Here is a 27,814-nt window from a genome sequence, read left to right as displayed (position 1 = left end):
GTTTCTATTATTTTCTCTTTAGTTCATGCTGCGGCAGTTTCACTAACACCAACCAGTCCCAACAGAATACTAGTCAAGGAATGATATTCTTCCTTTATTGGTCCTCAAAGGGTATCACAGGCTTGGTATACATGGAGTGAAATGAGAATTCACTACTCCACACACACACTGCGCTTCACTCCAATTGTCACAGGTTTCCTTCGTGTAAATGGCACCTTCACCGCAACATCGGGTGCGCATTACGGAGTTTTACATGACGTGTAACTCGCGCTTTAAAGGTAGGTAGAATCAACCACACCCCAAACAAACTCACTGTTGTACATGCTTCACGACAGTTTTCCAAGTGACAGTGTCATCACTGTTATATTTTTTTTTTTGTTATGCAGACTCCTTTTAACAACATCGGTGGAATTTGCTGCACTACGAAAACCACGGCCAAGTAACGGGAATAATGAAAACGTTGACCAGCACCTCCATGGTGGAAAAGACATGCTGGCTGTGCACAATTACACGAAAACAGCTAAACATCACACAGTCAAAACGATTTTTTGCTGCGTAGGCTATGCGTGATGGACTGCGTTACTATGCAAACCTATGTCAGCCTAGTTTGTCTTTCTTGCGGGTTTCAGTTACGTGACTCCATATTATGTAAGCCTCTCATTCTTGCTAAGAGGCACACGTGAAAGTCTTTACCAATGAACCTTTCAGTTTAATCAACTCCAAATGAATAATCTTAGATTGAGTAGCAACCAAGATTACCACATAAACGGTGGTGATACATACTGCAAGAAAAAAGAAAAAAGAAAACACTATCCGTAAACTTAATGGAGATGTACTACTCACTTTCATAGCCATGTCCATTGTCAGATGTAGCATATTGTTACCAAACGATATGTCCCGCTTGCAAACATCCAGAAAGGTGCATCTACAGAGGCGCTCAATTTCACATCTGTCATAAACGTTATAAGAAAACGAAATGCTTTTTCTTGGCAATGTCTTTCTTTCAATCACGCTCACTTGGGTGAAGTGAATGCGCCCAGGCAAAATAATGTGTTCGAACACTTTGGCACACACATTCGGTTGGATAAAAAAAACGTGGACACGCGGTACCGGATCTACCCACAAGGAGGGTCCTTGGGGTCAGGAAACTGTCCCTAAAATTTCGCAACGCAGTACCACAAGATAATTTTTCACATGAGCGAGTATAGTCCAGTATAGAAGCGTTGTTCACAAGCTTCTCGAGGTATAGCACGTGATTGTTTCCGGTTGGAGCCATTGTCAAATGTCTTCACAAGGTTTCCTTTGCGAACTGCTCATCACTTCCAGGATAGACAGCACCCGCTCCACCTTCCGCTCTAATGTCAGCATCTACATTGACGAAAGTGTAATTAGAGCACCATGGTCAGCACTGCGCCAAGGCTCGCCAAGATCAACTTCGGGGTTTGTAACGAAGATAAAACAAATAAGAACAGTGTCAGGAAGCTAAAGTAGGTGTCAGAGGACGTATTATGCCCCAAAATTTTATGTCGATAATGCCGCTTGGTCTGTTTCGCTAAACTGTGAGACATTAGCATGGGTACCCAACGCTGTAACCGGCTTTGCTCTCGTTACAGGGATACCTCTTGATGGCCCCAAAATTACGTGATCGGTGTACACTACGAATTTCCTGCCCCATAGGTACTGCACTCTTAAAAATGAACTTCACCGCATAGCACGCTCGTAGCCAACCGCTATCTCGAATGATATTGTGATCTGCCCTGATTTGTTGAAAACGGGAGGCGTACGCCTTTTTTGTGACACTTATGCGGTTCATAATTATCACAAAAAAGGCGTACGCCTCCCGTTTTCAACAAATCAGGGCAGATAACGATATCATTTGGGATTATGGCTGGCTGGGAGCCTGCTATGCGGTGAAGTTCATTTTTAAGAGTGTGGTGGAATTTTCTAACGCCAAAAATGATGGCGAAGGCCTCTCGTTCAATTTGGGCATAATTTGTCTCTACAACTGTGAGTGTCTTTGACGCGTGCGCGATTGGTCTATCTACCCCGTGTAGCCGGTGGTAGACAACTGCAATTGGTAGACAATTTCCTTACTGGGACCGTACACTGTTAAAACAGAACTTCACCACATAGCACGCTCTTAGCCAACCATGATTCCGAATAATATCATTCTGTGACCTAATTAGTTCAAAACAGGGGGAGGCGCCTATCTGGGACAAAATAATGTGTCCCAGATATGTGCCTCCTCCCATTTTCAGCAAATAAGGACACAGAATGATATCATTCGGAATGATGGTTGGCTATGAGCGTGCTATGTGGTGAAGTTCTGTTTTAACAGTGTAGTGTGTTAATACCTTCCCTGAAGCTCTTGAAGCTCTCGAAAGCTTCGACGCATGCAGAAGTCCAACACCACGATGGATGGTCCCCTCTTGAGTAAACCATTTAAAGGTGTACACACATCCGCCAGACCCTCCAAGTATTTGTCATAGTGCTGAACCATGCCTAAGAAGGAGCGTATAGTTCTGATACGTGATTGGGATGTGGCATGTCAAGGATCGCTGACACCTTCTTCGGAGAGGGCCGAAAACTGTCGGCATCTACGATGTCACCGAGATACGTACTCAACTTGGGTTTGCAGGAAAGCACATTTCTCCCGTTTCAGAGTGAATCCAAATTCTTGCAGTCTTGCTGAGACCTTAGACAGATTGTTGAGATGATGGTCGTCGTCGCGGCCCGTGACAATGTCGTCGAGATAGCAAGCCACAGATGGCAGTCCTGAGATAGTTGGATTCCACCCCGCCATCCCTACACTCTTAAAAACGAACTTCACCGCATAGCACGCTCCTAGCCAACCATCACCTCGAATGATATCGTTATCTGCCCTGATTTGCTGAAAACGGGTAGCGTACGCCTTTTTGTGACAATTATGAACAGCATAAGTGTCACAAAAAAGGCGTACGCCTACCCTTTTCAACAAATACGGGCAGATAACGATATCATTCGAGATTACACTCTTAAAAACGAACTTCACCGCATAGCACACTCCTAGCCAACAATCATCTCGAATGATATCGTTATGTGCCCTGATTTGTTGAAAACGGGAGGCGTACGCATTTTCTGTGACACTTATGCTCTTCATAATTGTCACAGAAAAGGCGTACGCCTCCCGTTTTTAACAAACCAGGGCAGATAACGATATCACTTGAGATGATGGTTGGCTAGGAGCGTGCTATGAGGGGAAGTTCATTTTTAAGAGTGTACCTTAATGGACCAAATCAAATCTGGCGCAGATGACCTCTTCACTTCTGGACACCTTTCTGCGAATAGTCCCAACTTGAGGTCGATCCTGGTCCATAGCCGCCTGAAAACTGTCAATGCACAAAACGTTTTCTTGCCAGGGATCCTTGGCTTCCACTAGGGGTCGGTTGGGGGCAGTGGTGTACTTAAGCGTGGTCTCTTCCATTAAACGTGTTTGTCAGTCAGTGCTTCGTGTGTGTCTCGTCTTTTTGTGTCCCCTGCACTGGGGTTTTATCGCTTTTAGAGCTGTAGCGTACCCTGCTCAGCGGCGACGATAACGACTGGTCTACACGCGCGAACTTACACAACCTGTTTTGAATAAACTAGTTCTCCTTGAGACTTTGGCTCGACTGGTTCTGGTACCCAAGGCGACTAGGGGACCTTGTGACAGTTGCTTTCATCATGGACCAAGCGTCATCTTCAGGGCGAGAGCTGATCTAACGACACCGCAAACGTAGTCCTATAAAATGATTTTTCAGGTAACGGTAGTGATATTTCGTGGCATCCGGATACAGGCATAGACGTGTCCTGCTCATTCCCCGTCACCACAGGGTAGGATCCCCCTTCTAACTGCAAATGGCGTGCTAGTCGATCGAAGGCCGATTATGTATTGGACCATACCAGTGCGTGCGAAATTTGGCTGATCTTCCTATGGAGAAATGGTCTGCTTTGAGTGAGGATTACCTGAATTTCCATTCGATGCAGCCGAGCTCCTACGGTCATCGGTTTCATCCCTTTCTCGTTGAGGTACGATCCGGGTTTTCCCAGCGTCTGATCCAGCCTAAATAATGATACATTAATAATAAATAATTAAATAATTGGGTGTTTACGTCGCGAGACAACTGAGCATACATTAATAATGCACTCAATAGAATTGGATTGAGGTGACATATGAACCTCCGTTGGAGCTCCTTGATGCGAACCATCATATTGACGTGGCCTTGAGAATATTGTTCGATCACGTCTCTCACGTCGTAAGGCTTCCTCGCTTGCTGAAAAAAAAAAACAAAAAAAAAAAACAAAGATGTCCTGTAGTGCCTTCGACAGGGGTGGGGGGTGCGGGATATGTGCTTTGTACGAAATCTGGTCCGCCCTTGGGGAGGTGTGCTGTGGTAATGCACCTACACTCTTAAAAATGAACTTCACCACATAGCACTCTCCTAGCCAACCATCATCCCGAATGACAACGTTCTCGCCCCTGATTTGTTGAAAACGGGAGGAGGAGCCTATTTTGTGCCGTGCATAATGGCCACAAAATAGGCTCCTCCTCCCGTTTTCAACAAATCAGGGGCGAGAACGTTGTCATTCGGGATGATGGTTGGCTAGGAGCGTGCTATGTGGTGAAGTTCATTTCTAAGAGTGTAGGGCAGCAGCCAACTCCATGAGAGTAGGAGGAAGGTCTAGGGCTGCGTTGCTGTACATTGCACTACATCAGGAACAGCTACACTCTTAGAAATGAACTTCACCGCATAGCACGCGCCTAGCCAACCATAATCTCGAATGATATCGTTATCTTCCCTGATTTGCTAAAAACGGGAGGCGTACGCCTTTTTTGTGACAATTGTGAACAGCATAAGTGTCACAAAATAGGCTCCGCCCCACGTTTCCAACAAATCAGGGACGAGAACGTTGTCATTCGGAATGATGGTTGGCTAGGAGCGTGCTATGTGGTGAAACTCATTTTTAAGAGTGTAGGCTTGGCAAATCGGTGAGGCGGGCGCACACAAGTCATTTACAAATTGCAGTTCCGTGCGCGACATGGCCAAAGAGAGGAAGCGAAGCCGGTGAAGTTGTACTACAGGAGTCGAGAGGGCCTTAAGCACGCCCCCAGATCCGAGATAGAGGAACCATCTTTATTTTCTCAATATAGATGTCGCCAAACTAGATGATCTGTGAGCAGAATGGTGGGTTTATCCGTTATAGAGTTTGCATAAAAAGAACAGCATGGATGCTGTCTTGCAGGTGGGCAGGGCGAACATAATGAACTTTTTAATCAAGAAAATTTTCGAGAAAACTCCTTCCTGCTGCGCACATCTGTACGGCGCTCATAGCTACAGTATCGCTGACACGGAATAAAACAAAACATACTAACAAAAAAATCCTCTACTGATCGCACGTTGAAATATATATTCTCAGATTTTCCTACTTTTCGTCAACTGATTCTAAGTATTAATTGAAATACGCGTAGGGTTTTTGCTGGAGGCCAGTAGCGACGTTTGGAGAAATATTTCACAGCCACACGAGAAACCTAAAATGGGCAATTGGTATAGGAAAATTTACAGGCTTGAGTATGCTGCTATAGTTCAGATGCCCATTTTTCGAACAAGTGCTGACAGCGGGGCAAATTCTTGCCCGTGTGCAACGACGTAATTTCTGTGAAAATTTTTAAGCAAGTGTACCGAGAGTGATACGAACCTGGAACCTCCGGCGTGCGACGAAGTATTTGATTTTTCGAATACCACGTATAGCGTTCTTATGGGCTGCCGTCAACCTGAAAGAAAGGAGTCATTATTGAAAACACTCGGCACTTAAGAGATGGGCATGAGTGCCTGGTCTCACTCTCCTACAAATATTGCTCTTCATGTTCCCTCCATTATACCCGTACGAAGAATTGAATTCTTGAGATGCTCCAAAACCAGCCCTCGTGTTTACGAACTGCACTAGTGCTTCCGAATCTAATGAGTGCGCATGAAAGTCGTATTGGGAAGAAGACCACAGTATACTCACGAGGTAACTCTCGGAGATTCGTCGACGTCCATCTCGACATAGTCGTTTTCCTTGTCATTGCAGTTTGTAGCGTGTGACGCCACAATCTTTCTCTTGCCTTGGCCTGTAATACAAGCGGCGAATGAAAGATGTTCATGTCCGATGGTCCATTTCGTGCGACGTCTCGATGTTTTTCGGTGCCATAGCTCGTTCATTAAGCACATGGAATGTAGGAACAACGTCCATCTTCAATGACAAGGATACATACGAGGGGTGTTCAAGTCAAACCGGGACTTTTCATTTTTCGCAAAAGTAAAATGAACTTATAGGCGAGAAATTAGTTTTATTTTTCAACGTAATCTCCAACTTCACTGATGCACTTGTCCCAGCGTTTCAGGGGGGCTTGGATGCCAGCAGCGTAGAAATCCTTACCCGCGCGTAGCAGCCATGATCGGACCGCATTTTTGACCTCGTCGTCGCAGCTGAAGCGGCGGCCCCCAAGGAACGCCTTCAGTGGCCCGAAGAGATGGAAATCGCTCGGGGCGAGGTCTGGACTGTAAGGGGGATGTGGCAGCAACTCCCAGCCAAGTTCCTGTAAGGTTCGTGTCGTGAGATGCGCGGTATGCGGGCGTGCATTGTCCTGTAGGAGGAGGACTTCTTTGGTGATGAGGCCCGGCCGCTTCTGCTTCAGCGCCTTATGCACATCCCTGAGAACCTGGCAGTAATGATGGTGCACTATTGATGGTGAACCTGCACTATTGATGGTGGTACCACTGGACAGAAAATCAACACGAACAACGCCAGCCTTGTCCCAGAAAACCGTGGCCATCACCTTACCCGCAGATGGGGTTCTTCGGAACTTCTTGGGAGCTGGCGACCCCGTATGCTTCCACTGTTTTGATGCGCGTTTAGGAACGGCTGTCCTTCAGTGTCGAAACGGTACCTTAGCTCTTGGGGGATTTCCAGTCTTCTCTGCCGGTCAAACACGGAGAGCAGCCTCGGGACCCAACGGGCACTAACTTTCCGAAACTGCCGGTAAACTGGAGGTGTTCATGAATCATAGCGTTCAACGTTCCCACAGAAAGGTCCGTCTTTCGAGCCAGTTCGCGACATGTTATCTGTCGGTCCTTGATGATCAGGCGCTCCACAAGTTGGATGTTCTCAGGAACTCTGACACTGGGCTCTGAGCCGCCACCGGCCGGGATCGTCCAGCACTGATGTACGGCCGTCTCGGAACCGTTTGCACCACTCGAACGCTTTGCTGCGGCTAAGTGTATCGTGGCCATACTGAGCCTGAAGTTTCAGATGACTTTACGACTTCATTCACGAGAAACTTCAGGACAATTCACTGTTCGATGTGCACATTCACCTAGTTGTCGGCCATCTTGTCCAGCATGTGTCTTCTGTTTTGAACAAACTTTGAACCACCACGTGGTAAACGCGGAGGCCTGTTGCGTGTGAAAATGATTAAAACGAAGTAGCGCGAGCCACTTGTACACTCAGAAGACACAAGGTCCCGGTGTGACTTGAACACCCCTCGTAGGTAACCGGTCACAGTACAGGGTGTGTGCAGATAAACTCCAGTGGAAAGAAATAGAAAGCATTCGGTAATTACTGCAACCAGAGCAAGGTAAAAGAATGAATCAGGTCGAGCTGCAAGTGCTTTGGAAACATACCGACTTTGGCGCTGTCTTCGGCCTGGGAATCTCCTTCCGTTTCCACTTCAATCTTCTGCTTGGACTTTCGACGCCTAAGTACACTGGCACGCTTCGCTACCTGCGAAAACTCGCCTTGTATAATACATTTTTAATTGTTTCTTTATTTTGCCACCAGCGGCGGACTCTGCACTCTTAAAAATGAACTACACCGCATAGCACGCTCCTAGCCAACCATCATCTCGAATGATATCGTTATCTGCCCTGATTTGTGGAAAACGGGAGGCGTGCGCCATTTTTGTGACACTTATGCTGTTCATAATTGTCACAAAAAGGCGTACGCCTCCGGTTTTCAACAAATCAAGGCAGATAACCATATCATTCGAGATTATGATTGGCTAGGAGCGTGCTATGTAAGTGAAGTTCATTTTTAAGAGTGTAACGCCAACAGTTTTTTTTTTTTTTCTCGTGGGACCCACGTTGTTCTTTTCATTCTTTTGTTAATGAATGCATAAATGAAATTACATTCTACATTAAGTGGTCACGACGTACACGTGACGGCACGATCACTCGCGTGTCTGGCGGCGGCCATGTTGATGAGCCACGCTTTACATTGTAGCGTTCATAGAAGCGTCGCGAACCTCTGGTTTGGTTATTGAATTCCGCGAAGAATGCGCTTAGATTAAGCAGCCCGTTAAAGGAGCTATGAACTCTACCAAGCGAGCCCGCCGACTGTGTCGGCTCCACACGGCGATTTCAACGTGTTGTCTGTGGCACCTTTTGTATAGGTGAATTTGATAGGTGCGTATCTTCAGCACATAGCACGCTCTTAGCCAACCATCTTCTCGAATGACAACGTTCTCGCCCATGATTTGTTGATAACGAGAGGAGGATCCTATTGTGTATCTATTATGCACGACTACAAAATGGGCTACGCCTCCTGTTTAAAACAAATCAGAGACGAGAACGTTGTCATTCAGGATGATGGTTGGCTAGGAGCGTGCCATGTAGTGAAGTTCATCTTGAAGAGGATAAAGCAGAACGTTATGTGTACCTCCGCGTTGGCTCCTGATTGGGTGCTACAATTCTTCAGATGACGTAACGACTGATAGAGGTATCTGGACGGCGGTGGGCGTCTACTCGCCCGAATAGGAAAGAGAGTGCGTTTTTGTATTAACGCTGCACAAGTTATGAAGGAGAAGAATTGAACAATAGATTGTAAATAGAATTACGAAACGTAGAAGAACAATATTCCATCTATTAAACCTGTAACTAAATACATGCAGATACGAGTTCTTACCTCCTTTAAGGGGGCGATACGAAGGAAGCGCTATTTTTTCGCGTATAGATGGCGCCACACGAACATACGGGCCAGGGCCGTATATAGGGAGAGTTTGGCCATTCTGTGATCTTTTGCCGCCCGGAGAGCGGGGGGAGCTGCCGTGACGTCACAGACGTCATCGCTCCGCCCACTTCACCGGAATGAAAGGCGACTCGCGGCGGCACGGAAGAACTTCAAGGCTGTGCCTCTGTTCCAACATGGCAGAATGGGAGATTTCAATGCGATAGCCCTGATCCAAAATGGTGCCACTGGCCTTGGCGGCGCCCATCGTGTGACGTCAAATGGCGCGCTTTGGGACAGACTCCTCCCAGTGGCCAAACTCTCCAATAAGCGGCTCTGATACGGGCGGGGCAACAATGAAACAGCATTGCTGGCAAATTGCGTGTATGCCCTGAAACCAGGGGATACTATTGATGCGAATTAGGCCAGCTAGAGACAAGTTTCCATATGTATACTTTGTTCGTTCAAGAAGGAGGCTTACCCTTCCGAGAGGAGTGTTGGAATTCCAACCGGCTGCTTCCTTGATATGTATTCTCCACGTAGCTTCACAGTGCGACGTCTTCTCAGCAGCGTAACAACGCCAGAGACACTAAAAAGGGAAGGCTTTCTGTACGTCATGCTTCACATCCGGAAACATATGTGCCCGCATAGTCTACTCGGCCGTACGCATTAATGGGAGCTCAGCGAATCACGCGTTTACAAGCGGGTCGACGCCGTTTACATCAACTCGCTCCGGCGTCGTGCCGAGCCGAGCCGTGCACCCAGGGGCGGATTTAGGGGGGGGGTCCGGATGTCTTGACCCCCCCCTCAATTCTAGACTTGAACATGGCGGTTGGTTTGCAGCATCCGCAGTTGCGGTACTGATGGACAACATTTTGGACAACACACGTCAAAGTTGCAGGACGTAACACGGAATGCAGGTACAACACGATCAGATTACTAGTACACGTACACTCTTAAAAATGAACTTCACCGCATAGCACGCTCCTAGCGAACCATAATCTCGAATGATATCGTTATCTGCCCTGATTTGTTGAAAACAGGAGGAGGAGCCTATTCTGTGCCGTGCATAATGGCACAAAATAGGCTCCTCCTCCCGTTTTCAACAAATCTAGCGCGAGAACGTTGTCATTCGGGGTGATGGTTGGCTAGGAGCGTGCTATGTGGTGAAGTTCATTTCTAAGAGTGTACGGGACGGGGTCACTTAGATGACTTGGTACAATGCAATGTACTTGCACCTGTGACGGAGCCGACGGAGCGGGTGCATCCTATTGCGGTCGTCAAGAAAAAGAATAAGTTGAAATTGTGAATAGATCCCCAATAATCACCATCCTGCAGCGCATGACCTGTTCGCACTGGGAGGGGCAGGCTTTAGGGGGTCGATGGCTTCATCACCCTTCCATTATCACTCAGGAGGCGTATGTTAGCATCGTTGGTGCATCTCCATGAATGTATAAAGTCTCCCTCATATATACATAGCCACAGTGGTGTATATAGTCATCATGCGTGTCACAGTCGTGTATACAGTCATATGTACAGTCTCATAGTCGTGCAACCATATACTATATACATCGTAGTTTGTGCATTATAACTAATTCTAAATCGTGTATTAGTGTGAGTCGTTGAATAAATAGCTCCGATGGTTGCATCAACTGTGAAATTTTGCGACAAGAACAAGCCAGTAACCCTGTCAGTGTATGCAAGTTCCCAGGCGCAGTTCTTAGGCACAGCCAATCGCATATTCTTCTAGATGGCTGAATGCAGCACAGAAGAATTATGCTCAAATTGAAAAAGAAATGCTGGCGATCGTTCATGGGTGCATATGTTTTCGCCACTACATTTTCGGGAAAACCGTTATGATGGAGTCCGATTACAATCCGCTAGAAAGCATCTTCAGGAAAGCACTAAACCAGTGCCCACTCAGACTCCAAAGAATGAGACTGACACTTGAGAGGTATCACCTCCTGGTGAAGTATACCAGGAAAGAATCTGCTGATGCGGTAAACCAGTTTTGCAAGTTTTCCCGGAGAATTGGGGATAGAAGGAGCGGCCGAATTATTACAGAGCCAGGAGAAAGGCTTTTTTCAGAACCCCGAACAGCCGAGTCGCAGACGACAGAGGAGTGGCAGACATTTCTCTAGACCAATCAGCGAGCGTTCTCCCTATAACGTCAGCGCGATGTTCCAGGCATGATTACAAGCTGGTACTGCTGTTCACCGCCGTAGCGCACGGTCGCTTTTGGCGGCGTACTTTAAATTTAATTTCTGCGATAATTACGACTCTGTGGCGTGAATTACTTCGCATGGTGCATCTTACTGGCCTGCTTAACAGTTTTATAGGAAGGAAACAGGGTGTTAAAAATGACTTCTGCGCTACTTTAAAGAAAATGGCGCACTGAGATCTCACCACTTGAGCGGGCACTTGAATTATAAATAGGGCCTGACTCTTTAGGGCTAAACCCGTATCCGCCCGATATTTACCCCCCGAACGAAATCTGTAAAATTCGGGTTTAACCCGAATCTACCCGAAAACATCCGGGTCGCGTGGCACACTCATAAGCGTGCATTAAAATAAAGTTTGATAACATTGCTAAACATTAGTTCCATGTTAAGACAAATTTCTATTAAACAAAGAAAAAATCACCCGAATACACCCGAATTCCTGACGACAGAATATGCCGTAACGGGATTTAACCCGAATACATCCGAATTTTCAAATGAAAAATATCGCCCGATATTTACCCCCCGAATTTGGCCAAAAATAAAACCCGAAAAAGTCAGGCCCTTTTATAAAGTGTGGTCACCATGCACGTGTTTTCATCTACTGCCGTTTCTGTTTCCCACTTACCTGTATGAGTGTAGCAGCGGCCGGAATTTGACGATTGAAGTGTTTCTGCCGCTGCTTCTGCTGTACTTTTAGGGCAAATCCGGATCCTAGGATTCCCTGCAACGATCAACTATATTTTGTTCTTGACGTCACGTGCCTTCTGTATTTTCTGCCAATTACTTTCCATACTTATAATATAGCTGAGAAATTGTTTAACTCACAGCAGGGAGTGCGAAAAAGGAGATGGCGAAGACAGAAAAACAGGAAGCGACGATTTTGCCCATCCAGGTCCTGGGGACGGTGTCTCCGTACCCTATCGTTGTCACAGTGATCTGAAATCAGTTTACCCCTTTTCAGTTGATCTATCCTTAAAACTTGAACCGACAGACATTCGGAGCAGAAATTGCCAGTCTAGATCACAACGTACTGTGACGTACACTCTTAAAAATGAACTTCACCGCATAGCACGCTCCTAGCCAACCATTATCTCGAATGATATCGTTATCGGTCCTGATTTGTTGAAAACGGGAGGCGTACGCCTTTTCTGTGACAATTATGAACAGCATAAGTGTCACAGAAAAGGCGTACGCCTCCCGTTTTCAACAAATCAGGACCGATAACGATATCAATCGGGATTATGGTTGGCTAGGAGCGTGCTATGCGGTGAAGTTCATTTTTAAGAGTGTAGGCCTAGAAATTTTGCACTGGCTTATAGGTGAAAATAAATGTCCTTGGTGTATGTAAGAATTCTCCGGCTCGGTGGACACGATACAGCCACGTCGGACAGGGGTCACAGATGCAATTAAATCAGTAGGGTGACCCAGGAGAGTTGGCAGCTTGGTCCTACGATTGGTGATTGCTGGTCGTGGCCCAAATGTTAAGCGACACCGGTGTGGAAGCGATTTGGTGAAGACCAGGCGAAAGCCCCGAAATCGTCGAAAAATCGTAGTTTAAACATGGGCCATGTGCAAATATCGACGAAATCACCATACGCGCAATGCATTAAAATTCATTTGGACAGAGTGAATTTATATTCTACTAGCGCCTTTCATGTCTCCAGGGATTCTTTACGTGGTGTTCTTTGTCAATTTCTATTCTGTTTTGCTGTTAACCGACATAAACGCTGTTTCCTATTGCGTTCACATCCTGTAAGGCCGCTTCCCGCAGAGCGGCTGAGCATAGTGGCGGAGGCCTCCGACAGGGCGGGGGTGACCACGAACACACTTTGGGACACTTTGGGATTGTACATCTATACTGCATTGACCATCATGCGCTTATTGCAGTGTAAATGAACTGAAACACAAGAGACCTGGGCATTTACGAACTTGCAGGAAAACGTCCCTTGGCCTAGGAGTAAAGGAGCAAGCAAAGACTCACCACTCCCCACCAGAGGGCGTCTGCGTAGCTGGTAAAATCGGACCTTCCCTCTGTAGTATCTTTCTCGGCCAGGTACATGAAGTAGGAAGAGAAGATCAGGCCCAGGAACCCAATGTACAGTGTCGTTATCAGTTCCTGCAGGAATCACGGTTGTTTTACTGCAGGTAATCAGAATAAAATAAAATACGCATCTGCAGGTAATCAGAGAAAAATAATAGGGCGAATGTTTAAATTCGAGTGGGGCATTAGCCATTTGTGGCGTTCACAATGACAACTGCGCTCCAACTTGTTCAAAAAGACGCTCAAAGCATACTTATTATGCGTCCTTGTTTGACTACTATAGGTGAAAGTTTGCGAAAACCATGATAACGAGATCAATATATGTCCTCGTTCGGGAATTGAGAGGCGCTGCAGCTCTTACGTTTTATGTCCGAACCGCTTAGTTGCGAAACGGTTACCGCTATCATTTTTCAGGTTCTGCTACGGTTCGGGTTCAACCGTGTCATAAAAATTTCGGTTCGGGTACGGTTTCCGGTTCGTTCCGACACCCTGCCCTCCATAGTCAACCAAATGCGTTTGCATGGACAACTGATTAGCACCTGCCTATACAGGATTCAGTCGACTGTGCATCTTTGAATTGTAACTCAATCCTCAATTGTAAACTCAATCCTCAAATACAATTCTTTTTCTCCTCGTGTCTGTTCTGAGGCAAGGAAAGACTGGACTGATCGACTGATGCGGTTTACATGACGGAGGTGAGTCGACACTTGTTGTCTCAACTTCCCAAACCGAGCGACTTTAAATCGATTGTTAAGTCGATAGAGACGCAGATCAGTTAAGTCGATTTGTATCCCCTTCATGTAAATGTGCGTCTGTATGACGATACGCTGCAGCGACTTGAGCCGCATACGAGACGCTCATATCGAGGACGATCGTTGCTGCGTGTTAAAATGAGGGAGCGTCCCCATTTCTTAATTCGGCCTAAAGGACCGGTTTAATCTCGCCTGCACTCTTAAAAATGAACTTCACCGCATAGCACGCTCCTAGCCAACCATCATCTCGAATGATATCGTTATGTGCCTTGGTTTGTCGAAAACGGGAGGCGTACGCCTTTTTGTGACAATTATGAACAGTATAAGTGTCACAAAAAAGGCGTACGCCTCCCGTTTTCAACAAATCAGGGCAGATAACGATATCATTTGAGATGATGGTTGGCCAGGAGCGTGCTATGCGGTGAAGTTCATTTTTAAGAGTGTGGATGAAGCACATTTACCATGGTCGTCTATATTGCTCACCTGCCTGTGTACAAAGACAACGGAGCCAAGTAGCCTCCATGTCCCACCTTGCCTATCCACGTGCAGCATTCTCAGGATTTGCAGGAACCGTATACCTCTGGAAGTGTGAATAACCTTCTCAGCTACTAGGGTTCGGCTGAGATTCAGTTTTGTGCGTCTCAACCACGACCTACTAGATTATAACGACCATGTCATAATCGGCAACCCCTATGAGGAGCCCCGTCCGCACGATCCGCTAGGGGCGCTACTCATCGGCCCGCGAGATCTGCATCAGGATTGGACGATGGAACTTTGAATTCTGAACGCGCAGAAGCGTATGTACGACTACCGTAGCAGACGACAGCGATAGCTCCTATGAAAACGCGTAGAATGATGATGATAATCAACCTCAGAATGAAACATCGGTGGAATATCCACCGCTTGTACAGAAATACTAATGTAAGTTGAAGTACAAAGTATTGTAGAAGTTGAGGAAGTAATAACTGAGACGATGAGTATCGCCACCGCTACCTTCCAAAAATGCGGCGCTGGGAAGGGGTGCCTATGGCATGGTCGTTATAATCTAGTAGGTCGTGGTCTCAACACGCATTGCTCTGACAACGCCAGCATATCAACTGAGTCGCTTTGTGATTTACCAGCAGAGTATTTGCGGATACACAATAAGGAATTGATACAAATCATATTGTGTTGTCACACTGATGCCCCTAAGATGTTCTGCACTGAGTCATACGTGGTTAGTCTGAGTTGCTACCACTCACCTGATTGCGGATGTGGCGAACACTTGCCCATTAGAGCCGGCCACCAGAACCACCACGGATGCGACGACGACAATCAGGTCTACCAAACAGGAAATATCAACAACTTGCATGACCCTTGCAACGCCATGGTATTTGCCAATCTTAATAGCGTTTGACCCACATGTGTCAAGAAAAATTTCTCTCTATTGCTCGTACAGAGCCAGCAGAGGATCAGAGGCTTTTTTTCATTTGTATCTATATATATATATAGATTAGAAGCTTAGGAGGGCGGTTGACCACGAGAATGAAATAAGCAGGAAAAATCAGAAGACGACAAAGAGCTTACAGGAAAACACAAAGGGGAGTTTATTAAGACATATAGGGATAGGGGTCGACGTTTCGGCAGTCAGCGCTGCCTTCGACGGGACTGAGTCAGGGACGGGACTGACTATATGTCTTATATAGGAACGTTACAGGAACGTTAACAAAAACAAATTTATTTAATGGGCAATTTAACACATAGATTAAAAAAAGAATGGTCGACGTTTCGACAGTGGCACTGTCTTCGTCAGGACAAAAGAGGTACCACTTTTATTCAACTTCGTAGCCGTCTGATATATTAACCTATTTGTTCTATATATATATATATATATATTTGTCGAAAACTCTTATTATTTGACAGTGTTAGGGGATTAGGCGTAAAAATGCATGCATGGCATGTTTAGTCGTTATGCGTCAGAACGGAAAACCCATCAAATTGTCGAACAGACCAGGGGAAACAACCCAGTCCCTTGGACCGCTTTTTGGATGCGAAAAAAAAGTGGGTTAGCATGAGGAATGTGTTTACTTACGTAAATGTTTACGTTGAAAATAATGTATGTACGGCTGTTGTCATCCTAGAAATTTGTGTCACGATTTTTATCGACATGTCGTAGTCATTGATGATATCCAGGGCACAAAGCCCATCTGAATCACTCACCAATAATGGAGATGAGTTTCCTCGCAAATCGGAACCTGCCCCAGAATCCGAGATACTTGCTCCGGCAGCCGGCTGCCCACAACCGAACCATGTACTCCAAACCAAAGAATATGACGAGAAAGATTTCCTGAAATAAGCGTGCAATCATGACGGCAACTCTGATCGGTTCTCGCCACAGAAGAATAGTTTCTCTCCATTCTCCGTGTATTCACACGAGCGACATCGTCACGGAATATTCTAGTGGAAGAAAAAGCGAAAACACTGCTCGCAGAGCCGAAGTTCTGTCCCGTGTTATGTTGAGCATTCACACGGTGCGGGATATGGGGACTGGCGTATACTGCGTATTTAGCAGACGACACTTCGCAGACGACACTGTCGGCGTGCTTTCCTGTCGTCTGCCACGGAATATCTTGTGGTCTTCCGCTTCTGGGGGAATGGCGCTCGTGTGAATACACGGTCTCTCACAGTTGCATATGTACTAATCCAGGGCTTTCAATTTATCTCTATGCTTGAATGTTTATTATATCTCATAATGAACAACAACAACTACACGAATGACAATGGGATGAGGGACGACAAATTTGGATCGACGGCGTCCAACAGAGACCTGTCTGCAATGTCCCGGTAACATAGCTGGGGCGCCATTGGTTGGATCATCGCCGACGAGGATGCCCTCCTGTCGCCACGGGTCATCGTATTCGGTATCACCGCCTGGCATTGTCTGGCTGCAACAGCCACTCTGTCAGCCTCTTCATTTCCTCTTAGTTCACATTGACCTGGGATCCACTGAAAAGTGATGGAGTGACCTATGTCGCAGAGACGCTGAGCGTCGCTGAGGATGTCCGTGACAATTGGAGCTAATGTACCTCGTGCACCCATGCTCTCTGTGCACCGCAGGGCTGCCCTGGACTTCGTGTATACAACCCACATTCGTGGAGCCTCGTGCAGAGCATATACCGCAGTAACAAGATGCCGTAAAGCTCTGCGGGCGAAGAGGAAGTGCAGTGTGCCAGGCGATACCCGTGAGACACCGATGGAATAACGAAGGCGGCCGATGAACTTACAGGTGTAGAGGACCCGTCGGTGTAGACGGCAGTGTGCTCAGCGTAGACGCACAATATCATGACCAATGACATACAGCGAAGGACTGGCGGTGGCGCATGATTTTTTTACCGTTGAGTCCCGGAATGCGGTGGAGATCAAGGGCAGTGACAGAGACCACGGGGGAGACGAAAACGCTGTTGACGTTACTAAAAACGAGGGAAATTTAGGCTTTGCTTCCGTAATGATTTTGTAGAGGTCGCTCTGCTTGCGCCAATGAAGTTTTGCTACCAAGGTGGCTGCGGTGATGAGCTATAAGGCGTAAATAATGACGTATAACGTAGCCTCCCTCGTCTTGAGGACACCAGCTGGTATGTCATGAGCTTCGGCAATGACCATCCGCGTTTCTGCAGCTCTAGGGACGCCGAGACAGATCCTGAGGCTGCGTGCAAGGAAGCACCGAAGCCGCTGAACTTGTGTCGGCTATTGAGAAGTGTACCACGAACAGCCGTGAGTGAGGGCTCATCCATACCTTATATGGCGCCACCAAGACGACGAAGGACCTAGGTCCACCGCTGAACCTTCTTGTCAAGGTGGTTGACGTGGTTTTTGAAGGCGAGAGCTGCAGATTCGTGCCCCGATATATCGAAGCCGACTTTGGTCGAAGAACTGCATAATTCTGTCCAGTGAACCTTGCAGACGACGCCGAATTGCGGGTCTTGATTTTCCCGATGCAAACGTCACCGACATAGTACATCGAGGTATTTACCTTGCATGTTATGCAGGACTTCAGCCCCACCATGACGAAGTTATATGATATAGGGACTAACACACTACCTTGTGGCACCCCGTGCGCTGCCACGACTTCCGGTGTGGCTCCATCACGTGTGCGCATCGATATAAGCCTCTGCTGTAGAAAGTCAGCAAGTCACCGGAAAAGTTTAGTGAGAACACTAACTTGTAATAGCTCATACAACACCACAGCAGGACTGAACCAGCTCCCGTGGCTGAGTGGTTGGTTAGCGTGCTAGCGTGCGTGAAATAGCAAGATTAGATTAAGATAGTAAGCTTATAAAAAGAATAAATTGCATGTACAAGACAACCAAGAAAAACATTCGATCGGTCAGAACACTACTCTTAAAGAGAATCGAGAGCAAAGTATCTTACCATGTAGTACAATGATGACATGGCGAAATCGCTGTATTGGTCAATGGTAGACAGAACGCTAAAGATGAGGCAGATGAGGACCACCAAGAAACTGAAGGAAGAACGTAAAAAGCACGTTTTCAGCTGAGTGCACTGAAGGTTTTCACGCCAGATATTTTGACATCATTCATGCAGAATTAATATCCTGCCGTGTTACCCATTTATCTGATCTGCTTTCTGGGGCGCATTGCAAATAACTGGCGGCAGTGAAATCTCGTTTAACGACGTTTACCTAGCACATATGAAGAAGTCCTTCTTGACGTCTAAAATGACGGAGGGAAAACGTATTCTACGTACATTTTGACATGCTGCAGTGTTGCTACACAAAGTTTTTCTGATCTACTCTCTGAGGCGAATTGCAAATAACTGGCGGTAAGGAAATCTCGTTTAACGACGTTTACCTAGCACATATGAAGAAGTCCTTCTTGACTATAAAATGACGGAGGGAAAACGCATTCTACGTAGGCCACTGCCATGCGCTTGCTATGCTGGTTAGACATCTATACAAGAAACGTCCTTATGACGTTGGTAGACAGACTGAAACCGAAACAAACCGTGGGGCTGGGTTCCACGAAAATGGGCACTTGTTCGCTGCCTCCGATTGAAAGAAACGTAGGACCGAAAGTCACGTACCTTTCAGGGACCATCGTAGTCCATCGAGCTTAGTTCAACTCAACGAAACTGCTGGCTCTGTCGAACACTGTGACGTTATTGTTTACAAACAGGGAGAGGTCTATACGATGTTACATCCTCCTTCGTGCCCCAAGCTAGGACAGCTGTCCTAGGCCTTGAGACGGCTCGAGGAAGTGGCCGGAGCAGGGACAGGTTAGCACTTTCAGCCATCAAGGTGCTTATCACATTCAGCACTCCTTTCTTTTTTCGAGGCGTTTCGAGGAAAAGTATAGATATGAATCGGTGGTCAAAACGTGGAGAGTGAAGTACGCCGTGTGAGAGAGGAGGAGAGCAGTGGAGAGTAGGTCGCGGAGCGGCAGCGGTCTTGGCGGCGCGCCAGATACGCAGGAGAGGCTGAACTTGTGGGTGTGCAAGGCGCGTATGGGCCGAATGAACCTTTTCCGTGTACGTGTCGCTCCTGGTGTCAAAATGCAAAACGGCATATTTTAACACCAAATGATCTCGCCCCTGATTTGTTGAAAACGGGAGGCGGAGCATATTCTGTGCCGTGCTTAATGGGCACAAAATAGGCTCCGCATCCCGCTTTCAACAAATCAGGGGCGAGAACGTTGTCATTCGGGATGATGCTACGTGGTGAAGTTCATTTTTAAGAGGGTAGTTTCATCAGCGGGTTTTGCACGGTGTTTCAAACGGTATTGTGCAGAGGAAAGCTACAAAACCTGTAGAAAATCCACAGAAAAAGAGGTGCTTCTTTCTTGAAAAGTGCGAACAACTCGACACCTTGTATTTGAAAGTGCCGCGTCGTCTGCTAAGCTATGCCGCGTGTTGCATAATTTGGGGCGCTGAAGTTGCTGCTCACTAGCGCCACCTGGCCCAGAGCAATAGGTCTATAGACCTCGCTTTGCTCGTAAACAAATGACGTCATAGTGTTCGACAGCGCCACGAGTTTGGTAGAGTTGAACTAGCTCGAAGGTAGAGACGAACAAGGTCGCTCTCCGAAAGTCACGGTCTTGAGGGGATTACTATGGTCCCTGAAAGGTGACGCAACCTTCGGTCCTACTTTTCTTTCAGTAGGAGGCAACGAACAAGTCCATCCGTGGAACCCCCCCTTCAGTAGCCAGCCCTCCCCTTCCGATTTGTTTCGGTTTCAGTCTGTCTACCAACGTCACTATGACGTTTCTCGGGTAGAGGTTTATTGCGTGGCTGTGCTTTCAAGAAAGATCCCCCTTGCACCCCACGGGGAGCGTGGCGGGGAGTGGATTGGATTGGAAAAGAAAGAAAAATATGGAGATGTTAGTCCCGACCCAGTCAGAACTGGCTACTCCAAAACGCGTTTGTGGGTGAAAAAAAAAGAAAGAAAGAAAAAGGCGTGGCGGGGAAATGGTGGAAACACATAGGAAGATGAGCTCACACTGAAAAATGGTAGAGAAAGCATTTCCACCCAGTTGGACGTTCGAGGAAATTGTAGACGCTAGCCTGGACGGTCATCTTCCCCTTCTTGCAGCCATCCCGGAAATGATACACTTGCAGATTATTTCTGAAAGAGTATTTAAAAAGCGTAAATAACCGAGCTCCCGTGGATCGCTTGCAACTTGTCCATAAAATATGCTTTCTTGTCATTTTATTCTTTCGCCAAAATTTGCGCATGACAGGAAATAGCCGGCTAGATTAAAAACTACAGCAGCAGTACAGACAAAATTGTACCAGGTGCGATTTTAGCCGTGGTACAAGAACACGGAGAACAGCATATGACTTTTCAGGAGGATTTGTAGAGAGCCTTCTTTTTTTTTTTTTTACGATGGATTGCCGAAAGGAAACACACGATGGCAGCGATTTGCTCCTATGTCAACTCAATGATCTTATTCAAATTAAAATAACGTAGCAGCCAAGTTAATTTATTCAACAATTTCGCTGAAGTCAAAAGCGGGAGTTAAGTGATCAACTGTTGACGGGAAAAAGGATGTCATTTCATATCTGGCGTCGTCCCGTTTAGCCTAAACATGGCGCACCAGTTATGTCCTATCTGTGATCATAGCCTTTTAGTCTTTAGCCCCCAAAATAGCATTCTAACGAAGCTCGTTCAGTGCGAATACCTTGCAAAGCCGAATGACCCATAAGGCAACAGGGACGCCCTGCCCTCCATCTCGTACTGCGGAGGACTTCCCCGCTCAATGTCCGCCATTATAGGGCAGGAACCTGAAAAGAGCGAAGACATTGGTCCATGAAGAAGACCGAAAGACACGGACACAGAAGACGACAAGCTAAAAACCTTCGAAAGGGTGCGAGAGGGACAAAAGACGCATTACTATGAAAAAATGACATCGTGTTGTGCCTGTCCCCTCGTGTTCCCTACACTCTTAAAAATGAACTTCACCGCATAGCACGCTCCTAGCCAACCATAATCTCGAATGATATCGTTATCTGCCCTGATTTGTCGAAAACGGGAGGCGTCCGCCTTTTTTGTGACAATTATGACCAGCATAAGTGTCACAAAAAAGGCGGACGCCTCCCGTTTTCGACAAATCAGGGCAGATAACGATATCATTCGAGGTTATGGTTGGCTAGGAGCGTGCTATGCGGTGAAGTTCATTTTTAAGAGTGTAGTCTCGGGGTTTTTACATTATGCACGCATTACTAGCTACGTTTCCCCTAGTGCAGATCTCCAAGGATTCTCGAAACAACCTTCGGTGTGCATAGCGTTCCCACGCAAGCACGGTAGTATTCCCTAGTACACTAGTATTCCGGTAGTATTACCCTATAGTATTCCGGTAGTACACACCAGTGGGCGAATAGGGATGCGCGCTACAAAAAATATAACGCTAAGACCACTTGAGGGTGTGGGTTATAACGGCGTAATGAACGACATATGTATCGTTCGTGTCAGCGTTCGTTCATGACGTCCCAGATACGAAAAAGTATTCGTTCAAAGAGCAAACTGGATATAGAAAAACTTGTTAACACATATCGGATAATGAAATATAAAGTATCAACTCATAATAGCTTTTCTAGTCATTGTCGTAGTATACTCCGACTTTGTAATTCAGTTATAAACGCAAGTACCCACACAAAAATGCGTGGAACATATCACTAAGCGTACGTGCAAAATTATCTAAATATAAATATTCATACAATTACTTTTAATTCATTTCTTGACAGTCACGCACGGGAAGCTTTTTATGCTGAGTTCGGGATACCTTCAAATAGCTGCATGAAAATGGGTTCGGTTATCTCTGATGAAGGATCAAAAATACTTCTGTCAGACTATAATATCAGAAAGGGACGGAGTTCATCCTCGATACGCCACGTGGTGGCTTCCGGTTCAACTAATCCGGTTTGTCCTTGAATCTTGCTCTTGCCAAGTTAGTGGTGATCCAATGCGGATTTTCATTCTTGTTCTACTACGTTTCCTCTCGCGTTGCACTTTCGAACATCGACAGTCCAGCCAAAGACAGTAACAGCGTTGCCAGCCTACATTCGCCTGTGCTTCTGAAAAGTCAAGTACCTGTGCTTCGGAAAATTACGGTACGGAGTGAGGTCCTCTGTCCTTTGCTTGAGCTAGGGAAAATATCCGGTCCAAGCGTTACGGCAGGAAAATTCCCTCGATTTCGAAGCAGTTCTTTCCCCGGGCAAACTTCATATCCCCTAGATCTAGGAATATTTCCCTAGAGTTGGCAACACTGGACAGTAATAACGATTTTCGCGCATTATCTTGAGCGATCACTCTGTCTTTGCGCACCCTCACCTCCTCTTCCTTTTACCTTACCCTTTTCCTTTTTGTCCGTGAAAAGTGGCAACCCTAGCCAGAGCGCACGTAAGACTGGTTGTAGGACAAACTTTTTCTTATACACTCATTCCGAGGTATATCTAAACTAGTAGCGGAAACGAGCGAAAATAACAAATCAAACCCATCGGCAAGGCTACCATCTCATATGAGGCGCGAGCGATCCTTGGGAAACAAAAAAACTGTACAACGTGGACATGGCTTGTGTGTGTACTAATAGATTATTCATAATTTCAATGTAGAAAAACTTTCTGTTGTCCCGCTCGTGCACACACATACGAGATCATCTACCATCCGAGTGCATTTTCGAATCCTCGTCCTTTGCGCATGTGCCACAGTGGGCGTGTTTATCCGTGCATCGTTGTATCCGTGTATCGCTGTATCCGTGCATCGTTGTATCCGTGCATCGTTGTATCCGTGCATCGTTGTATCCGTGCATCGTTGTATCCGTGCATCGTTGTATCCGTGTATCGTTGTATCCGTGTATCGTTGTATCCATGCATCGTTGTATCCGTGCCGTGTGTCAGTGCATTGTACGAATACGGAGTTTCTACACGTTTCGGATTAAACAGGAAGCGACATTCACTTCTCAGAGCTGTAGACCAAGATTAGCACGTGTGAATAGATGAATACACTGCATCCCCTGTTGCTGGCCTCGCGAAAAAAAAAAAGACAAGAACAAAATTCACGGGACGAGCGGCTATGATAGCGTGAGTGTTAGCATGAATCAGCTGTGCGCCAACGATGTCATGTTTTGTTGCAGTGAACAGATAATGGCCATTCATTGAATAAATGCAAACGTCTAATCACTACGTGTACGTATTGCTCTAGCTGGAAATTGACCGTAAGTGAACCATCCTAATTTCTGTGTGGTCATCACGATGCCCTTCTGTTTGGAGTTGTCAAAATCTGTGATGTATGTCGAATTGATACGCTTCATTAAACTTGATATGATACATTTTTCTGTGTTCTCGTCTGGTTGCCTGGGTGGGGAAAATGGAACGCAAACGAGGTGCGCTAACGTAAACGTGCCATGGCTAATTATGCACTATTTATGATTCATACTCGTGACGTCACCTCTGACGGCATTTATTTACAATCGTAGTAGTCCGCGCAACGGATGGATGGCGTTGACCGGCTCTATCATGGGGTCATTATGAAGACACAGGGGCCTATGGGACTTGCGCTACCTGTTTAGATATGCCTTGCTCATTCCACTACTCTTCTTGTGCTCCCGTCAATATTTATAAGGAACAAAAGCGGCATGGTAGGCGTCACCATTTGAAAGTTGGCTTCACCTAACACTTCGGTGCACGGCGGGAATGCCAACTTCAAGGAACGCCGAGCGTTGCTGAACTCTTCGTTTATTCGCTGTTTAGCGTGATTTTTGCTGATTTTTTCGCCAAACAAAGTCCACGATGTCTTTTGTTAGTTTGGTGAAGTTATGTTAGATTAATAGGATCATGGCAGCTTGCTTTGCCCTCAAATCCGTTTCGATAATGAAGTTGGGAGGGCCAGGCAAGTCACCACAGCCGCACTAATCTAACCTAGCTGATCACTAAACAAAGTCTATGATGTTTAAGGTTAGTTTAGTGAAGTTTGGTTAGATTAATAGGGCCATGGCAGCTTGCTTTGCCCCCAAATCCGTTTCGATAATGAAGTTGGGAGGGCGAGGCAAGTCGCCACAGCCGCACTAATCTAACCTAGCTGATCACCAAACAAAGTCTATGATGTTTAAGGTTAGTTTAGTGAAGTTTGGTTAGATTAATAGGGCCATGGCAGCTTGCTTTGCCCCCAAATCCGTTTCGATAATGAAGCTGGGAGGGCGAGGCAAGTCGCCACAGCCGCACTAATCTAACCTAGCTGATCCCTAAACAAAGTCTATGATGTTTAAGGTTAGTTTAGTGAAGTTTGGTTAGATTAATAGGGCCATGGCAGCTTGCTTTGTCCCCAAATCCGTTTCGATAATGAAGTTGGAAGGGCGAGGCAAGTCGCCACAGCCGCACTAATCTAACCTAACTGATCACTAAACAAAGTCTATGATGTTTTAGGTTAGTTTGGTGAAATTTGGTTAGATTAATAGGGCCATGGCAGCTTGCTTTGCCCCCAAATCCGTTTCGATAATGAAGTTGGGAGGGCGAGGCAAGTCGCCACAGCCGCACTAATCTAACCTAACTGATCACTAAACAAAGTCTATGATGTTTTAGGTTAGTTTGGTGAAGTTTGGTTAGATTAATAGGGCCATGGCAGCTTGCTTTGCCCCCAAATCCGTTTCGATAATGAAGTTGGGAGGGCGAGGCAAGTCGCCACAGCCACACTAATCTAACCTAGCTGATCACTAAAGAAAGTCTATGATGTTTAAGGTTAGTTTAGTGAAGTTTGGTTAGATTAATAGGGTCATGGCAGCTTGCTTTGCCCCCAAATCCGTTTCGATAATGAAGTTGGGAAGGCGAGGCAAGTCGCCACAGCCACACTAATCTAACCTAGCTGATCACTAAACAAAGTCTATGATGTTTAAGGTTAGTTTAGTGAAGTTTGGTTAGATTAATAGGGCCATGGCAGCTTGCTCTGCCCCCAAAACCGCTTCAATAATGAAGTTGGGAGGGCGAGGCACGTCGCCACAGCCGCACTAATCTAAACTAACTGATCACTAAACAAAGTCTATGTCTTAGGTTAGTTTAGTGAAGTTAGGTTAGGTTAGATTAATAGGGCCATGGCAGCTTGCTTTGCCCCCAAATCCGTTTCGATAATGAAGTTGGGAGGGCGAGGCAAGTCGCAACAGCCGCACTAATCTAAACTAACTGATCACTAAACAAAGGCTATGTCTTAGGTTAGTTTAGTGAAGTTAGGTTAGATTAATAGGATCATGGCAGCTTGCTTTGCCCCCAAATCCGTCTCGATAATGAAGTTGGGAGGGCGACGCAAGTCGCCACAGCCGCACTAAGCTAACCTAACTGATCACTAAGTAAAGTCTATGATGTCTTATGTTAATTTAGTGAAGTTGGGTTAGATTAATAGGGCCATGGCAGCTTGCCTTGCCCCCAAAACCGCTTCGATAATGAAGTTAGGAGGGCGAGGTACGTCGCCACAGCCGCACTAATCTAAACTAACTGATCACTAAACAAAGTCTATGTCTTAGGTTAGTTTAGTGAAGTCAGGTTAGATTAATAGGGCCATGACAGCTTGCCTTGTCCCCCAAACCGCTTCGATAATGAAGTTAGGAGGGCGAGGTACGTCGCCACAGCCGCACTAATCTAAACTAACTGATCACTAAACAAAGTCTATGTCTTAGGTTAGTTTAGTGAAGTCAGGCTAGATTAATAGGGCCATGGCAGCTTGCCTTGCCCCCAAAACCGCTTCGATAATGAAGTTAGGAGGGCGAGGTACGTCGCCACAGCCGCACTAATCTAAACTAACTGATCACTAAACAAAGTATATGTCTTAGGTTAGTTTAGTGAAGTCAGGTTAGATTAATAGGGCCATGACAGCTTGCCTTGTCCCCCAAACCGCTTCGATAATGAAGTTAGGAGGGCGAGGTACGTCGCCACAGCCGCACTAATCTAAACTAACTGATCACTAAACAAAGTTTATGTCTTAGGTTAGTTTAGTGAAGTCAGGTTAGATTAATAGGGCCATGACAGCTTGCCTTGTCCCCAAAGCCGCTTCGATAATGAAGTTAGGAGGGCGAGGTACGTCGCCACAGCCGCACTAATCTAAACTAACTGATCACTAAACAAAGTATATGTCTTAGGTTAGTTTAGTGAAGTCAGGTTAGATTAATAGGGCCATGACAGCTTGCCTTGTCCCCCAAACCGCTTCGATAATGAAGTTAGGAGGGCGAGGTACGTCGCCACAGCCGCACTAATCTAAACTAACTGATCACTAAAGAAAGTTTATGTCTTAGGTTAGTTTAGTGGTTAGGTTAGATTAATAGGGCCATGGCAGCTTGCCTTGTCCCCAAAGCCGCTTCGATAATGAAGTTGGGAGTGCGAGGCAAGTCGCCACAGCCGCAATAATCTAACCTAGCTGATCACTAAACAAATTCTATAATGTCTTATGATAATTTAGTGAAGTTAGGTTAGATTAATAGGGTCATGGCAGCTTGCCTTGCCCCCAAAACCGCTTCGATAATGAAGTTGGGAGGGCGAGGCACGTTGCCACAGCCGCACTAATCTAACCTAACTGATCACTAAACAATGATCTATGATGTGTTATGTTAATTTAGTGTAAATTTATCACTAAAAAAGTCTATGATGTCCGGTTAAAGTGTGTTTTCCCTCAACACAAATAAATGAAATGAAAAGTCCGCAAAATTTACAAACATACAATTAGGCAACACTAAGCGGTCGCTGAAGTGGGCTTGACCGCAATACCGAGAAGCGTTAGGTGAAACCAACTTTTAAGTGGTGACGCCTACCAAAGCAATGCCACAAAAGCAACTCTGAGAATTTTAGAAGGCAGAAGTGGTGGAAGCTGAACACGTTTGGACACCCTTCTGCAAAATTTGTAAATACCACGCCGCAAACCAGGAGCGACACTCGAAATGATGTCAACAGGCTGCTCTAAAAGCGTCCAATGTATGGCTTCTCATATGAGGCGAGGTATTTTTGTAGAGCGCTATATCCGAATTGCCATTCTGTGTGGCTTTTTCTTTTCTTTTTTCTTTTTTGCTGCCAGATATATTGATGGGGTTGGAATCCAATAAATCGCCAAGCATAACTGTTATCAATCAAAATAACAGTTGCTTTGGAGCTCTTTTTGTAGAGTGCTGCTATTAAACTGTGCACTTACCTTATCTATCCCGATGGCGATAGAGAGAACAAGTGGACGGCACCCAATTTTCCATGATCGTCTCAACGTCTCGAACAAATCACGTGAGACGGCTTGATAGATGGCTCTGATTTTCACAACATTTTTGCCATCTCAATCAACAGGTGGC

The 27,814-nt window shown here is 46.1% G+C and overlaps 1 protein-coding gene across 1 annotated transcript; it reads right to left on the bottom strand.

Annotated features, from left to right (window-relative positions):
- Positions 1-67: 67 nt before the first annotated feature.
- LOC135400120 (potassium voltage-gated channel subfamily KQT member 1-like) lies at positions 68-27,814 on the bottom strand. The gene is made up of 17 exons (XM_064631850.1): positions 27,667-27,814; positions 21,188-21,290; positions 20,506-20,631; positions 18,423-18,513; positions 16,215-16,341; positions 15,257-15,335; positions 14,499-14,595; positions 13,204-13,338; positions 12,048-12,158; positions 11,848-11,943; positions 9,482-9,589; positions 7,680-7,779; positions 6,025-6,127; positions 5,713-5,788; positions 4,195-4,289; positions 3,982-4,078; positions 68-1,368 (listed from the first exon to the last, which is right to left on the bottom strand). The coding sequence occupies exons 2-17, from the start codon at positions 21,274-21,276 to the stop codon at positions 1,279-1,281; spliced, it is 1,620 nt and encodes a 539-aa protein (XP_064487920.1). The 5' UTR covers positions 21,277-21,290; positions 27,667-27,814; the 3' UTR covers positions 68-1,278.

This window comes from Ornithodoros turicata, chromosome 7, assembly GCF_037126465.1.
Source record: "Ornithodoros turicata isolate Travis chromosome 7, ASM3712646v1, whole genome shotgun sequence".
NCBI lineage: Eukaryota > Metazoa > Arthropoda > Arachnida > Ixodida > Argasidae > Ornithodoros > Ornithodoros turicata.
The sequence above is the reverse complement of the archived record's forward strand: the minus strand, read 5'-3'. Positions and strand labels throughout refer to the sequence as shown.

What these genes read in the sequence shown, in the direction of transcription:
- LOC135400120 (XM_064631850.1), bottom strand. Translation starts at nt 21,276, where the DNA reads ATGGCGGACATTGAGCGGGGAAGTCCTCCGCAGTACGAGATGGAGGGC. An exon ending in GGGTCATTCGGCTTTGCAAG is followed by an intron (nt 20,632 to 21,187) that starts GTATTCGCACTG and finishes ATACTCTTTCAG; the next exon opens with AAATAATCTGCAAGTGTATC. An exon ending in TTGTCTTTGTACACAGGCAG is followed by an intron (nt 13,339 to 14,498) that starts GTGAGCAATATA and finishes TGATTCCTGCAG; the next exon opens with GAACTGATAACGACACTGTA.